Source organism: Hyaloscypha bicolor (assembly GCF_002865645.1).
Source record: "Hyaloscypha bicolor E unplaced genomic scaffold K444scaffold_153, whole genome shotgun sequence".
Classification (NCBI taxonomy): domain Eukaryota; kingdom Fungi; phylum Ascomycota; class Leotiomycetes; order Helotiales; family Hyaloscyphaceae; genus Hyaloscypha; species Hyaloscypha bicolor.
Window position 1 is genome coordinate 150,652 of NW_020194655.1, and position 13,820 is coordinate 164,471.

At 47.7% G+C, this 13,820-nt stretch overlaps 5 protein-coding genes across 5 annotated transcripts; 2 read left to right on the plus strand and 3 right to left on the minus strand.

The window, feature by feature from the left end:
• Positions 1 to 2,100: 2,100 nt before the first annotated feature.
• Positions 2,101 to 2,977, minus strand: K444DRAFT_635422 (uncharacterized protein; the record flags this gene model as incomplete). The annotated part of the gene is made up of 3 exons (XM_024883864.1): positions 2,101 to 2,338; positions 2,397 to 2,613; positions 2,665 to 2,977. 3 exons carry the CDS (start codon positions 2,975 to 2,977, stop codon positions 2,101 to 2,103), a joined length of 768 nt encoding a protein of 255 aa, XP_024730296.1.
• A 2,914-nt stretch (positions 2,978 to 5,891) lies between these two features.
• On the plus strand, positions 5,892 to 6,299 carry K444DRAFT_635423 (uncharacterized protein; the record flags this gene model as incomplete). Its single annotated transcript, XM_024883865.1, has 1 exon — positions 5,892 to 6,299. The coding sequence occupies one exon, from the start codon at positions 5,892 to 5,894 to the stop codon at positions 6,297 to 6,299; it is 408 nt and encodes a 135-aa protein (XP_024730297.1).
• Positions 6,300 to 6,427: 128 nt separating this feature from the next.
• On the minus strand, positions 6,428 to 7,321 carry K444DRAFT_541608 (alpha/beta-hydrolase; the record flags this gene model as incomplete). The annotated part of the gene is made up of 2 exons (XM_024875806.1): positions 6,428 to 7,129; positions 7,205 to 7,321. The coding sequence occupies 2 exons, from the start codon at positions 7,319 to 7,321 to the stop codon at positions 6,428 to 6,430; spliced, it is 819 nt and encodes a 272-aa protein (XP_024730298.1).
• Positions 7,322 to 7,639: 318 nt separating this feature from the next.
• Positions 7,640 to 10,959, minus strand: K444DRAFT_619165 (glycoside hydrolase family 36 protein). Its single transcript, XM_024881466.1, has 7 exons — positions 10,137 to 10,959; positions 9,862 to 10,060; positions 9,589 to 9,808; positions 9,068 to 9,539; positions 8,484 to 9,022; positions 8,040 to 8,435; positions 7,640 to 7,988 (listed from the first exon to the last, which is right to left on the minus strand). Exons 1-7 carry the CDS (start codon positions 10,841 to 10,843, stop codon positions 7,774 to 7,776), a joined length of 2,748 nt encoding a protein of 915 aa, XP_024730299.1. The 5' UTR covers positions 10,844 to 10,959; the 3' UTR covers positions 7,640 to 7,773.
• A 158-nt stretch (positions 10,960 to 11,117) lies between these two features.
• K444DRAFT_619166 (uncharacterized protein) lies at positions 11,118 to 13,380 on the plus strand. Its single transcript, XM_024881467.1, has 3 exons — positions 11,118 to 11,477; positions 11,538 to 11,978; positions 12,025 to 13,380. Exons 1-3 carry the CDS (start codon positions 11,233 to 11,235, stop codon positions 13,178 to 13,180), a joined length of 1,842 nt encoding a protein of 613 aa, XP_024730300.1. The 5' UTR covers positions 11,118 to 11,232; the 3' UTR covers positions 13,181 to 13,380.
• The last annotated feature ends 440 nt before the right edge of the window (positions 13,381 to 13,820 follow it).

The window sequence follows — 13,820 nt, forward strand, 5'->3', positions numbered from 1 at the left end:
AGAAAAGAGGAATGAAGATATCTGAACCCTTTCATCCGCCAGGTCTTTTTCCATTGGACGTGGGGTAGGAGCAAGTGCTTCTCAGATTCGTAATGCTGACTTTTGGCATGTTTGGAGAGCTGTGAATTGTATTGTGCTATTTGGTGCAAGGGCACCTGGGGTTGCATTGAAGAGGGTTTGGTCTGTCTTCTCCACAGTGGTTTCAAGAGAATGCGAGAAGCAAGTGCGAGTGGGGAAGGTGAGAACGGATCTGGGCATACTATGTTTAAATAGAAAGTAGAGTTCTAGGGTCATGTTTATGAACTGTTCAAAAATAAGATCAGGAAAGGCTTGCTGGTGCAAGTGCGGGATGCAATGGAAATGTGTTCAGATTGCTAGATCTGTGTTTATCCGCCAGGGCTTTCTGTGGAGCATGGGTCTCAGAGCTGGTGGTATGTTTGGACATGACGTGGGAGGAGTTGATTCGCGAAGTCGTGAATTGCACGATTATTTGCTAGGAGTACAGGATTCTGATCCATATTTTGATGGCCAAGCTATCACCAAGGACCTGGTCGTCATGTGCATTCCCGCCGCGTGGTAGCAGGACTTTAGCCAGCATGGGCCATTTCTCATGTTAGTATTCCTACCGCCACCTCTTGTTTTCACTTCCTATCATTCGGTGTTCAGAACATTTTGGACATTTGCGGATGGGTTGTTTCCTTCCAAACCAGTTTTAACCTGTGCCTATGTGCCTATGGGTTACAATACTTCATAGAGGCCAACAAAACGCAGGACTGGGAGCAAATATTGGCGCAGGCTGTTGCATCTCCACACGCGACACCTGTGATTGGTTTACAAACACTTCCAAAACTGCTTCCCCTTGCATGTGTAGGCGGGAATCCTTGCTGGATCATATTTGGCAAGAAGCCTTGCTCCGTTACAGGTAAAGACTTGACCTGTCACGAGATGGGGTACACGCAAGTTTGGATAGCGAACGGACTACGTAAGCTGGTAGGAGACAACTTCAGTGGATTGGCTGTTACTGATCTGATTATAAGGCAAATTTTTTCTCAATAAACGTGAGCGAAAAGGGTATTGATGGAAACAGTGCTGTGAATAGATATGTCAAACACGGCAATAAGAACGGGATTTCTGCGCCGGGGCTTATAAACGACACTACATTGTGGGATATTGCAGACATTGAAGTTTAGGCAGCTGGTGTCTTTTCGGTGCCTGTTTGCGGAATTGGGTAGGCATTGGTAAATCTGGCAAGGGCCAAACAAACAAACTGTGTCAACTTTCCCTGCAATTGTTAAGCGGTTGGTGAGTCAATAGTACATAAGTGATCTTTCATTTGCTGCGAAAGCTTGGTTGAAGGTGTTGGTATAGTAATGTCCTGACAAGCTAATCCTTCCTCTCTTTTATATATCAATGCACTCTTCCTTGTATGATGAGAAAATCCCAGGCTTATCTTGATGTTCTTGGTTGAACTCGTCAATCTGTTCTGCTAGCTTAAGTGAAAAGCTGACTTCTTGAACGAGTCTCTCCCGACCTGGTTTCTAGCACACCTCTTGTGGCTTCGAGTAGACGAAGACGACTGATGCTACGTAAGATTGTCCAAGTCCCGAGACAGACGTTTGACGAAATGGGATGCGAGGAGAAAGGAGGGTACGTACATTTTTGAAAGGGGAGGAGAGGTTTCACGAAATGGCTCTGTTGCCTCAGTGTCTGTCAAATAATCCTCAACATCCTCGTTCCACAGGGGTAATTGATTAGAGGCACAGAGATTGGATAACAAAAGAAAAAGAATTGAGAAGGATAGGTCCAAATCGAACTCAGGCTGCAGAGAACCGGCTTTGACACTCTATTCCGTAATTACATTACACTACACTATTGAATGTTCAGCTCTAACTCCAGTACACCATCGCAACCCGAGTCCATTTCGATAACACCGCATCGACAACGTAATTACACCATCGTGAGTTCACCCCAACGCCAATACACCATCGCATAAAACAGTGCATTCCGAGTCCAACGGTAATAAACCATCACCAGACAGAAAACGATTTTCGAGTCCAATACGTAGCAGCAGATAAGGGCTGCAAGTACAACTGAGCATCTTTAACTATGGGTTTGATGTTCCCACTCATGATAATCGCAAATATCTTCTTCTTCCTCCGGATCGGATTGTATCGTAGTTTGGCTGCCCACAATGCGATCTCCCTGCCAGATTGGCGTCTGCCATGTGTCGGGATGCGTTGTCGGTACAGGGAACGAAGGACTTGTTGGAGTAGATGTGATGGGCGTCGGTGGGACTAGAGCTTTGGAATCGGGGTGCTCCTCACAACGAGTGAGCTGTCTATGGAATCGTTAGATGATATACTTCGCACAAAGGGGGTGCGAAGCCTGTCACTTACCTTTTCTTTGCAAGGATTTCTCCTCTCCTCAGTAATTCTCTTTCTGATAGGCCATGCTTGTGCAGCCCCGCCAGCATGGCATGCTTACGACAGGCCAAGACCCGAACATCTTCGCGCTTGTATGAACGTATGGGATTGCTTCGATTATATTGATTTGGAAGTTCCTGGTACGGGAGAGTGTCCAACTCTCCTTCTTTAACGGAGAAGGAATTCATAGCTAAGGTCGCGTGTCAGTTCAATTCAATCAAAATCTTATGGCGTGGCTCACCGTTCCTCCAATATATTGTGTGTGTGCCGCGAGGATGTCTGAAATTCTTGTCTTTGCGCCATAGATGGCAAACCACCCAGGCATACCATTCAGCTTCCCATTCTTTCTCTTGCTCGCGGTTGGCCGCGTCCAGCTCTTCTAGGGACGGTATTGCCGGTACCCTCCTCGGTGTCCTGGCCTTCTTTACTGGCGATCCGCTTACTGGCTTACTGTCACCATCGGAACCCCGGTCCTGTCGTCGTCGCTTGCTCGGCGTTCGAAGTATCGGCTGCAGCGTGATGGGTTGAGGAGATTCAGCCCTCATCCGTGACATGGCACAGTAAGATCGCAAACACACACACACTCGCAATAACAATGCACCAATTAGTGATTAGAATAAGACGTATAGAGGCCAAAAGTGGTGTTCAAGAAGTTTTAGGAGGAGGGAGTTCGAGTTGCGAAAAGGGAGGGTTGGGGTGGTGAATACGAGGATGTGGGCTCGGACGAACCGTTCTGGCTAGCCTCAATGCATACTCTCGGGCGGACCCACGTCGAGCACGTGGGGGCTTCCGTTGACTTTTATGATCGATCGTGTTTAACTTTGAATTCACTAAACGCATGATAGGAAGCATAGGGATAAGAAGTGAGGGCTGATTAAAACTTCACTGCTTACTCAGTAAGCAAGAGAAGAGAAGGAAGAGTGAAGCGTGAGAAGAGTGAAAACGCTTCTCTCGCTTCGCATTCCCAATTTCCAAGTTAGGATAGAGGGGCCAGTAGCGTATCGCACTTAGCCGAATCTCCACTGGCGCTTAAGCCCGTTCCGTTGATTGTTCAAAGGCAAAGAGGCAGGAGTGAGACTTATACCAAGTAATCGATCGACGGGGTAAGATATTACTTCACGCGATACGGGAGTGAGTTCTAGAAATCGAGATATTTTTCTAGAAGAGAAACCTAATCCTTGTAAGAAGTTTGTGGCAAGACTAAGTACTCCTTAGGTGAAAGTTAAGCGATGTCGGTGCCTAAGGCTTAAGCGAATTTTCACTCTAGCGCCTCCAGTTCGTCGTGATAGACACACCGAAGTCCGGGCCGAAAATCAACGTTTTCTATATTAACTTTCATAATAATGTTAATTAAATTTTTACAACTTTATAATGGGTACTCGTATAGACTGCGCATTAATTCATATTGTTTTTCAAGGGAAGCTGAGTGTGTTGGCTGTTAAAAGAAATTGATCGGGTGTTTGATTTTCAGGCTGTATTCGCTAACAAATTGGCGGGTGTGCATCACGACTAAGCGGATTCGCGTGCCCCCCTCACCGTCAGCAAGTTCTTTTGGTCCAGCCAATTCCGAGTGCTACAATGGCAGAAGGTCTCCAATACTCCTTGTCAAGTGCTACACCGATAATAATTTGAAGGTTGCTGATCTCAGGTCCACTTCACAAAGTACTTGAAGTGCTGGAGCAACTACGCAGATCTTATCATCTTAATATTCAAAATTGGCATTTGCTGCGGAACAGAGAGAGGCTCTCTCATGGGCTAGGTGACCCTTAATTACACGCACATTATATTTATGGTTCCCCCTTCGACCATTTTCTCGTCAGCAGCTTCCAGCTCCAAGCGTCGAGGCAAACTATCTGGGGACAGAACTACAACGCTGTATTCTCAGCTATCCTATCATCAAAAGCGAGTCCAAGCTCTGTATATTCACCAACGCCAAAATGCGACTTCTGAAGGACTTCGGTATTGCGCTTGTTATGGCTTCTACTTTTGCAGCCGCCGGTACCTTCACTGAGAACCAAGAGGCCACTACACGTGCGGAAAACGTAGGCTCCCAGGACTCAGACAATATTAACACTTCCTGAACTGCAACTGAATCTTAATAGTCTGGACCACCTTGGGAACCATAATCGCCGGGACCCCTTCAAGCCAACATGGGGCCGCCCCCGGCATCGACTCCTGTGCCTACCAAAAAAACCGAAGTTCTGGAAAAAGCCGCCCATTCGCGATAGTTCTCAGAGCCAAAGTCTTTGAAGAGCATAAGGAGTAAGTAAGCTATCTTCAAGTCTGATCGAGAATTATCATGAACTGACCGCAGTAGACTGTGGCAAATACACTTACTGTTTTCAAGACCCAAATTTTGAAAACCTTAGCAAAGAAGCGGATGTTTTCCTAGAATCATTATGAAGTCTGGATGTGGATTCAGCTTTTCACGATTTCTCTACACCTCCCAGATTGGGCAACTTTCAACAACATCTGAGACTTGCATGTGTACCAATTCTTCTTAATTTTTTAACCCCTTCCCCTCCCCCCCCCCTTTTCTTTCTTTCTTTCGGTTCCAGTTGAAGTGGGGAGGAGATTTGATTTTTGCAAATTCTGCTTTTGGTTTCAACAACCTCGATGTCAATTAGTTCTCAACTTGGTTTTAGGGCGCGATATATCACACTTTGCACGTATTTTTCGCCGAAGGTATTTTGTTCGGAATTACTGATACCACAAATAAAATCGTGGTGGTAATGCTCTCCTGATTGAGATTTGTGTCGACGCTTCGCTTAACAGGGAAATGTAATTTTAGGGGCAATTTCGTCTCCTGCATTATGATGATGCCAGCCCGTTCCTTAACCTAAATTTGCAGCCGCACCAGCCAAAGCATTTCCCTCATATGATAACATTAAGTGGTGTTCTTCACTGTTCAATAGCTGCCCTGTAAACATCCTCGTAAAACTTCTCATCGAGTCTTGACCAGATGATTTTCCTGAATTCCCTTCGAAAACCAGAAGTTGCTGATACTTTGCTAGTTGGACCTTAACAGCCAGAATCTCTCCTACAAACAAATTCAGTTATGTGAGCAAGTGTTGCTTGTCACCTGTGAAGGAGTGAAAATGTCTTGGTTCACATTTATCAACTCGCCGTCAACATTTCACAAGATCACCACCTTCTTGGTCATTAATTTCATTCAACCGATCCTAGTAGGAACTATATACTGGTTGATTGCTTAGATCAACGGAGAATTTTCACATCTGCTCGCTATCTAGAAATCTCGAAGTGTTGGCCCTGAAGCGAGTTTTGGATACGAGACGCCACAGCGGAAAACCCCCTCCGTATACCCCGCACTCCTGATTCTCTCCTACATAACCACCACGTTCACTAATGCAACAAAGATCAAATCTTCACCAAAACACGGAAATGGCATTTCAAGGAAGCTACTCTCTCTCTAACCACTCCGCCCTCCCCGCTAACATCCGAGACTCCATGACCAACATCCTCAAAAACTGGGACGATAACAATAGCAACAACGCCTACTTCCGCTACTACACGCCTAATGCAACACTCGTATTCAGCGGAGCTAAAATCGGGCGCGATGCTATCCGCGCAGCCCGAGATTCGATGATCCATCCTATTAACGGGCCAATCGTGCAGTGCATGCATGTCCTCGAGTCGGGATTCGTGAATCCGGCCGCCGCTGGGGAAGGAGGAGAGATACTTGTGACTGGCAAAGTGACATATGACTTAAAGAATGGGAGGAAAGTGGTTTGTCCCGTTGCAAGTTTAGGGAGGTTTGTTAAGGGGGTTGATGAGGAGTGGTGCCAGGCGGAGTATTACGAGGTTTGGATGGATACTGGTGAATTGGGAAAGGCGATTGGGGAGATGGTTGAGTAGGAGGCTTGGGGTTGGGGGTTGGGGGTCAAAATCTGAGGAGATGGAAGGGAGTGGATTATAACGTGGATGGAAAAGATAATGACCAATGTTGAATGGGACCAAATTTAATACCTTCAAATGAGAGAAACTTATTTAACGCCTTCCCAAATACCCTCTACAAAAGCCCCAACATCCAAAATCTCCTCTCCACAAACCCAATGCTCCAACCCCTCATAATTCCTACACTCAATCTTCTGCCCCATCCTCTTCAGGGCACCCGTCATCTCAACTCCCCACTCATACCTCACTTTAAGATCTTTCTTTCCATGGCAAATCAAAATCTCCACCTTTTCCTCTCTCATTTCCTCCATCTGACCTCCTTGCGCTCCATCATTCAAATAAAGCAGTTGCCTCACATACTTCCTCACCGCCCGCATCCTCTCCTCATCCCTCACTCCCTTATGATTTTCAATGACTTTGTCGATTTGAGCACGGAAAGGCAACCATCCACTCAACGCCACAACCGCTCCTATTCTCTCCCTTCTTTCCAATTCGCCGCTCAAAAGCCCCAAGACAGCCAACGCAGCACCGGAACTAAATCCTCCCACCACAATCCTGTCGCCGGCTTCCCCTCTCCTTACTCCCGCTTTTACCAGCTCTTCCACCTCATCATTTATTAAGCTTGAAAGATAATTTATGCTTTCGGCAAGACCAAGTATTTGCTCCGTTTCCCCAACAGTCCTATCAACAAACGTATGGATATCAAACCAAGAATTCGTTTCCAGTCCAGCAAAGACCGTAGTTTTCTTCGGAGAACCGGTGGGGAAGACAAATCTCGTATTTGGTAATAACTCGGTCAACGATTTGGTTTCCGTTTGGTCTTGAGTTAGAGGGTTGGAGTTGGGGGAGGTTAAGAGTGATCGAACAGGTGGAGGGATAGGGAAGGATAATAAGATAGAAGCGAGTTCGGGCCCGGTCTGCGAGGTGCCGTGGAGGAATATTAGGGTTGTTTTGTGGGTGTGAGGGTGGATGGGGTTGTGCATAAAGGGGGAAGGGTGTGGTGCGTCCATGGTTTAGTTGCGTTGCGAGAGACAGGAGTAGGAAGGGTGGAATAGAGAAGTGGTCAATTTGTCGGATGAGCTGACTTTAAGCTCCGAGATCGGTGTGTACCTGCAGCAGTGTGGGAAGGAGCCAGCTTTTGAATGAGGGGAAACAGAGTGGAAAGTGCGGTGTGAAATCGTAATGTTGTAGTCGTGAACCTTTGTCTTGTGATGGGGAAACGGGTGTGCTAAGTAGGCATTTTGCACGAATCCCTGAATAACGAGTCGTCGTCACGTGAATATAGAGTTGACTGGTGTGAAGCAGCGAATCATGATCTATTTTGGTGCACGATTGCTGGCTGAGAGCTCCCAATCTTTAAGCAACTCTAGTCTTGTTGCCGGCATACTTGACCGCTGCCCTATCAAGCCACGCTGCAGACTTGGCTTCTTCTCATCTACTTGGCGGGATTGATATAAATCTTGACCTCAACTTCATTGCTCCATCCGCTTTCAAGCTCCATTTCTGCCCATGCCTTTTCGACATCAATCTCGAGTACGAACTCGCTCACTTTGCTGATGCTGATTGTGTGAACTGGCAAGACTTTGCCTTGAATCGTGATCATCAAGCTGTGTTTGAACGATATCTGTGGGAGTGTGCTAATGTAGAGTCCTAGGAATGAGGTTAGCTTCTGAGTACTCGTTGAAAAGAATGGCTGCATGCCGAGAGTGCCAAGAGCCTTGATGTCCGTATCGATAGAAATCCTCCCGTTCTCTAACTTCGTAATTCGGTTGTCGACAATCGCAGCTGCGCCGGCCATCTTACCCAGCAGACCTAGGTTTGCAATCCATGTTGTCTCGTTCTTCTTCTCATCAACAAAGCCGCGTAACGGGTATGATGACAGGATGTCATAGCCTCGGACGCCGAGTGATATGTAGATCAGGGCATTTTTATCAACCATTTGCATAGGCTTCGCGACAAGACCGCTGGAGTGTGCACGTATTATGTAGTACTGAGCTTCAACAACGCCGGGGAATTTCGAAAGAGGTATCAGCTCGCTGAGGTGTCGTTGGGAAACGTTGAAGAAGCCAATAATGCCGGTTCCCGTGACTGCCCCGCCTAGGGGTTGTCAGAAATGTAAATCTCGTGTGGAGAGTGGACACCTACCATGATACGTTCCAACGAGCAGCAGCTTGTTATCGTTGTATCCATTGTACGGATCTAAACTCTTTCCTACCACACTTGGTCTGAAGATGACGGTCTTTCCCCGCGGGGTAGGTCCAGCCATCTGGTTGATCAAATCCAGATCGTGCTGGCCTGGGACATCCGTAATATAGATCGGGCCACCACTGACGCAACGAGCTGCGGCGTGGAAGCCCGAATAATCGTGGACTGTCTGGAACATGTCCCAATCCGGGATTAGATTCAAATGTTGAGTGAATAAAGCATTGTGGGCGTTGACCCAGATGTGCCACGGATGGCTGGAGGGTATCTCCGGGAAGAAATCATCGGAGTTGCGGACTAAAATTGGGGGCCTGTTCTGTGGCATCTGGGAATGAAAGAGGATTTGAGGAGTCTGAGACATGCAAGAGATCGCTTTTACACTGAAGTGCCGAAGTGTCGAGACGGCCCAGGCATCGAGGTATGTGGTTATCAGTTCTCGGCGGTCTATCGCAAACTTGAAAGTGTCAAGCATGAATTGGGCGCTGTTACCAGGTCAGCAAGATCTCAACAGAAGTGGTTGTTTGTACTCAGTCTTGACGGCGTCGACTCCACAAGATGACAAGAATCGATAGAAATCATCGTAGAATTTTGGTACGTCCTCTTTCGCGACAGCTACCAACTTTCCGCCCAGAGGCAGATTCCTCCTCTTGGCATCCTCTCTGACAACTTCGACGGTCTGGTATGTTTTCGCCAGCTTCCCGTCAGGAGCGAGACCGCCCCAATAACCTAGAAGGGCATGCCAGACAGCGATATGCTGGATACTTGGATGCTTTTCTCGGATCTTTGTTACCATTCCTTTCAAGCCATTCGGGAATGCATTTCGCTCAGCCTCAAACTCAACCCAACCATGCTGAAATTGACCATCGCCTCGATAGTCGATCGACTGCCAGTTGTCATCAATAATGAAATTGGTTACGTTGATGTTATTTTCTGCAAGTGTTGTCACTGCCTTGAGAACTTTCTCTTCAGTGAGTCGTTGTCCAAGAGCATTCCAAGTGCCTATCATTTCATCAGCAGTATCTTCAGAGTTCGTTGGATAAGCACTTACAGTAAGTTAAACCATCGTACCAATTCTCAGCCCAACGTTTCGTTGACTCGTCACCTTCTTTCATAGCTTCGAACTCTCTCTGTTGTTCTCTAGTAACAGTTTCACGGGCAGCAACAATGCCCCTCGCATGGTACATCACTGCCGCATTGGCAGATTCAAAATTGTCACCATGGGCAACGAGAACTCTTGAAGTCTCAGCATTCACACTGTCATTTCTGATCTGGGATTTATCAGCGGGAGTTATCGAGTTTGGTCTACAAAGAGGCCACATACTCGCAGAATAACGTTGCCTTCGCTGTCACTTGTAAACATGGTCATGACATCGTCAACCCCGCTAATGCCAAGCAGAACCAAATGCCTCCCGGTGAGACTGAGAAAGGAGCACATGACAGCCTCCTTGTCAAGTCCAAATTCAGTCTTTCCTTGCCGAGGGGCTAACCATGGAGTCCAGATCCGAACGAGAGCGAACCACCTTCGAAGTTCAGTAAATTATTGAAACGAATGGCCAGCCACCTGAACATCACTTGCGACATATCATGAATGCTCACCTTGAAAGCTTTCCTTGGCCCCACGGTAAGCCAAACTTGATGTGCTGGACCCTTGACTTCTCGCCATCTGCTGCTTCAATGGGTGTCTCAACAGACCAAAGTGTGGTCCCGGGTGCTTGGCTGCGGTAGTTCTTGGATTTCAAGACGGGGTTGAGACCCTGGACATAATCTCCCAGTTCACTTGAAATGGTATCTTGACTTGTCACGGACTTCAGCATGACAGTTCCATCTGCGGTACCCTGATGGTCTTTGACCCATTTCCAAGACTGGCCAGCCCCTCCACGGATCTTAATTGTGAAATTCGTTGGCAGATGAATTGCCAGAGGAGTCGTGAAGCAGAGACGACGAGTCAGAGCAGGATCTGAGGATGTTTTTGAACCTTGGAGTGCTGCAGGATGAGCCTCAACGCTCCTCAGGGGATCCATGGGCACTTCCTGCCATTGCGTCCCCTCAGAATGCCAGAGTGAGAGCTGCCACGGATCCGAAACTCGACTCTCGTCAACCTCGAGCAAGGCGGTGAACACGGTCGTGCTCTTGTCAATCTGCGTTACCTGGCCCAATGGGGGATAGGTGCAGATATACGCCTTCAAACTGGGGTCGTCCGAAGCCGGAGGGTCCTTTTGCTTGGGGATGAGCTCAACGGGGATGTATTCAGCTCCGCTCTCGATCTTCTCGCCGAAGGCCGGAGTGAGGAAAGTTTCTGCCATTGTGAATGTTGAGAGATGAAGCAGAAGCAGAAGCAGAAGCAGAAGCAGAAGAAGAAGAAAGTGACGAAGAGAAGAAGTAGAAGCAAGAGGAGAGGGACATACAAGATGAAAAGCCAGGCAGTCAGAGGACCACGCAGTGTGCGTTGGGACTTCGGTGAGGTCTCACGTGCGTCATGGAAGCGACGAGGGGATTGGCGCTACGGCAGACCCCCTGTCTAGCGCTGCGGACCCTTTTCCGGGTCGCGTTTCCTGATGAAGTTTTTGGGTGAGCATCCCCAGCTTCACATTTCGCATCTCAATCCTCGCCGCTGTCCGCTAGCATCGGGTCAATTCTGCTGTGTGTGTTCTCTACCCCTTCGCAATGCTCTTCTAGAACTTCATCTGCCGTCATGCCGCCACCATCCTTGCTTCGAAGCTGGACTCGGCCCAACCTCTATGTTTGCGCTAGGTGTGCATTGGTAGCATCTCAAGCCCCGAGCAAGACAACGAGAAGATCGATCGGGCTCAAGTATTTGACCAAGGTTGCAGATGCCGAGAATCAATGGAAGGAGAAGGCTGCTAGAATCAGGGCCGGCGAGGAAAAGAGCATGCTCACGATCCTTGAGGAGAGAGGTCTGGTCCAATCAATCACTGGGTAACCAACATGGCAATGATACTTTGAAGTCTGCTCTTACTAATGCAACTCTCTTTTCAGAGACCGCGCAGCCTTCGATACACATATGACAAATAAACGGCTCGGCGCGTACGTTGGGATCGATCCGACCGCTTCCTCGCTACACATCGGACACCTTCTACCTTTGATGTCAATATTCTGGATGTATGTGAACGGCTATCACACGGTATCCCTTCTCGGAGGAGCAACAGCCAAGATTGGGGACCCCACGGACAGATTGACAACCCGGGAGAAGGAGCATGCCGCCATCAGAACAGCAAACATGGCGAATATGCATTTACAGCTACAGAAGCTTTGGGTAAATGTAGAGGCGTACGGGAGGAAATACGGATACAACTGGGAATGGCCATGGCATCGAGAATTAGTCAACAACAATTCGTGGTGGAACAAATTACCAATGCTGGAAGTTTTACAAGTCTTGGGTCCAGGCATGCGGCTGGGCTCGATGTTAGCTCGGGATACGTGGGTGCCTGCGTCCATCCTATCGATTATCTGCTGATATTTACAGTGTTAAAAACAAGATGAGGAAAGGCGACGGCATGTCATATGCAGAGTTCTCGTACCCGCTTATGCAGGCTTGGGATTGGTGGTACATGTTTCATACCAAAGGGATCTCGATGCAAATCGGAGGCTCGGACCAATATGGAAACATAACGGCCGGTATTGCTGCTGTTAAGTACATCTCGACTCACCACCCAAATCCGATTGTGAGAGGAGAGGCCCATTCAGTTGGCGAACCCATAGGCTTTACCTCCCCACTTCTCACAACATCCTCTGGTCAGAAGTTTGGAAAAAGTGCTGGAAATGCAATATGGCTCGACAGTGCGCAAACGAGTTCATTTGAGCTCTATGGCTACTTCCTTCGAACTTCGGATGAGGATGTTGGAAAGTACCTGAAGATGTTCACGTTCATGCCTCTCAAGGACATTGATGCTTTACTCGAAGAACACAAGGAATCGCCCTCGCAACGAAAAGCGCAGCACGCGCTCGCTCGAGACTTTGTGGAGCTCGTGCATGGAGCCCATGTGGCGCAGCAAACCGAAACCCAGCATCGACTCATCTTCAACCAAAAGCAACCTCAACCAGCGGAACCCGATGCCGAAATGAAAGCTGGCATAATTACCCCGAACAATAGACCAAATCCCAACATGAAACTCCCTCGCAGCCTAATCTTCCAAAAAAGCATAGGGAAGGTCCTCCACGCCAGTGGGCTTGCGTCATCCGCAGCAGAAGGGCATCGACTTGCCTACAAACACGGTGCGTATATCGGCGGCCCACCAAACAGGAAGAAATTCGAGCCGATGAATGACGGGTACTTGTCGTGGTCGACTATCGATAATTGGAACCCAGAAGTCACAAGAAAGTTCTTAATCCACGGAGATCTTTTGCTGTTGCGGAGGGCGAAGTACAATATTCGGATTGTTCATGTGGTTCCGGATGAGGAGTACGTTTTATCTGGAGAGACGTTTCCGGGTATGGATGCGAAGTGGAGAGTGGATATTTTGAGGAGGATGGCTATCAACAAGGAGATTACGAAAGAGGATAGGGAGGCGGTGGAGAAGATGCTTGAGGAGGATGAGGCGAGTAAGAACACGGACGCAATGGATGCCGTCGAAGTCGGCGGTAGCAAAGAAGATGAAGTGAAAGCATCAGCCAGTCCTTGAGCTAGGCTCAGTGGATCAGGCTGGTTACATTGTATGAGACGACATCTCTGCTTCGGCGTGTAATATAACTTGTAAATTTATCGCTGCATGTAGATCTCAACTTGACGAAGTTCCCCTACCTGTTCCCCCCTCATTGCTATGAAATCCTTCGCGTGAAGGAGTGGCATGTCAAATTTGTTAGTTTTATACATATTATCAACGAGTATAACGTCTTGGTTGGTTTGAGCAACCTTGATTGATTGAGGGTAAGCAATAAAGAGGTGACGACTCCGATTTGTAGCCGTGATATTGATTTTGAAGTGTACTCCCTTGTCCTTAAGGTGCTGAACCAGAGCGTCGTTTGCAGAGAGCCCATGCCTTTGCTCCCTTTTAAAAGAGGCATTCAAGTTATATATATTGTACGGTTGAAAAGGAGTAGTCGTCATCTCGCGAAGGTACGTAATTGCTTGGCCTGGCTTAATTCCTATAAATATATTAGACTTCTTTCTTTTAAGGTATTATATAATTAGACTTACCTGCATTATGGAGAGATCTAGCCTGGTTCATCTCTGCTTGTGCCAGTTTCCGGTGTGCTGGATGAGAGCTAATTGATTGGCTTGGGGGGTGGTTGTGTATGCTGTATTCTTTACCAGGCCTGTGG

Bases quoted from the DNA above. Each gene is read 5' to 3' on its own strand.
- K444DRAFT_619166 (XM_024881467.1), top strand. From the start codon at position 11,233: ATGCCGCCACCATCCTTGCTTCGAAGCTGGACTCGGCCCAACCTCTAT. The intron at 11,478-11,537 runs GTAACCAACATG...CTCTCTTTTCAG, and splicing joins CTGGTCCAATCAATCACTGG to AGACCGCGCAGCCTTCGATA. The intron at 11,979-12,024 runs GTGGGTGCCTGC...TGATATTTACAG, and splicing joins TCGATGTTAGCTCGGGATAC to TGTTAAAAACAAGATGAGGA.
- K444DRAFT_619165 (XM_024881466.1), bottom strand. From the start codon at position 10,843: ATGGCAGAAACTTTCCTCACTCCGGCCTTCGGCGAGAAGATCGAGAGC. The intron at 9,540-9,588 runs GTAAGTGCTTAT...ATGAAATGATAG, and splicing joins GTACGATGGTTTAACTTACT to GCACTTGGAATGCTCTTGGA. The intron at 8,436-8,483 runs GTAGGTGTCCAC...GACAACCCCTAG, and splicing joins GCTCGTTGGAACGTATCATG to GCGGGGCAGTCACGGGAACC.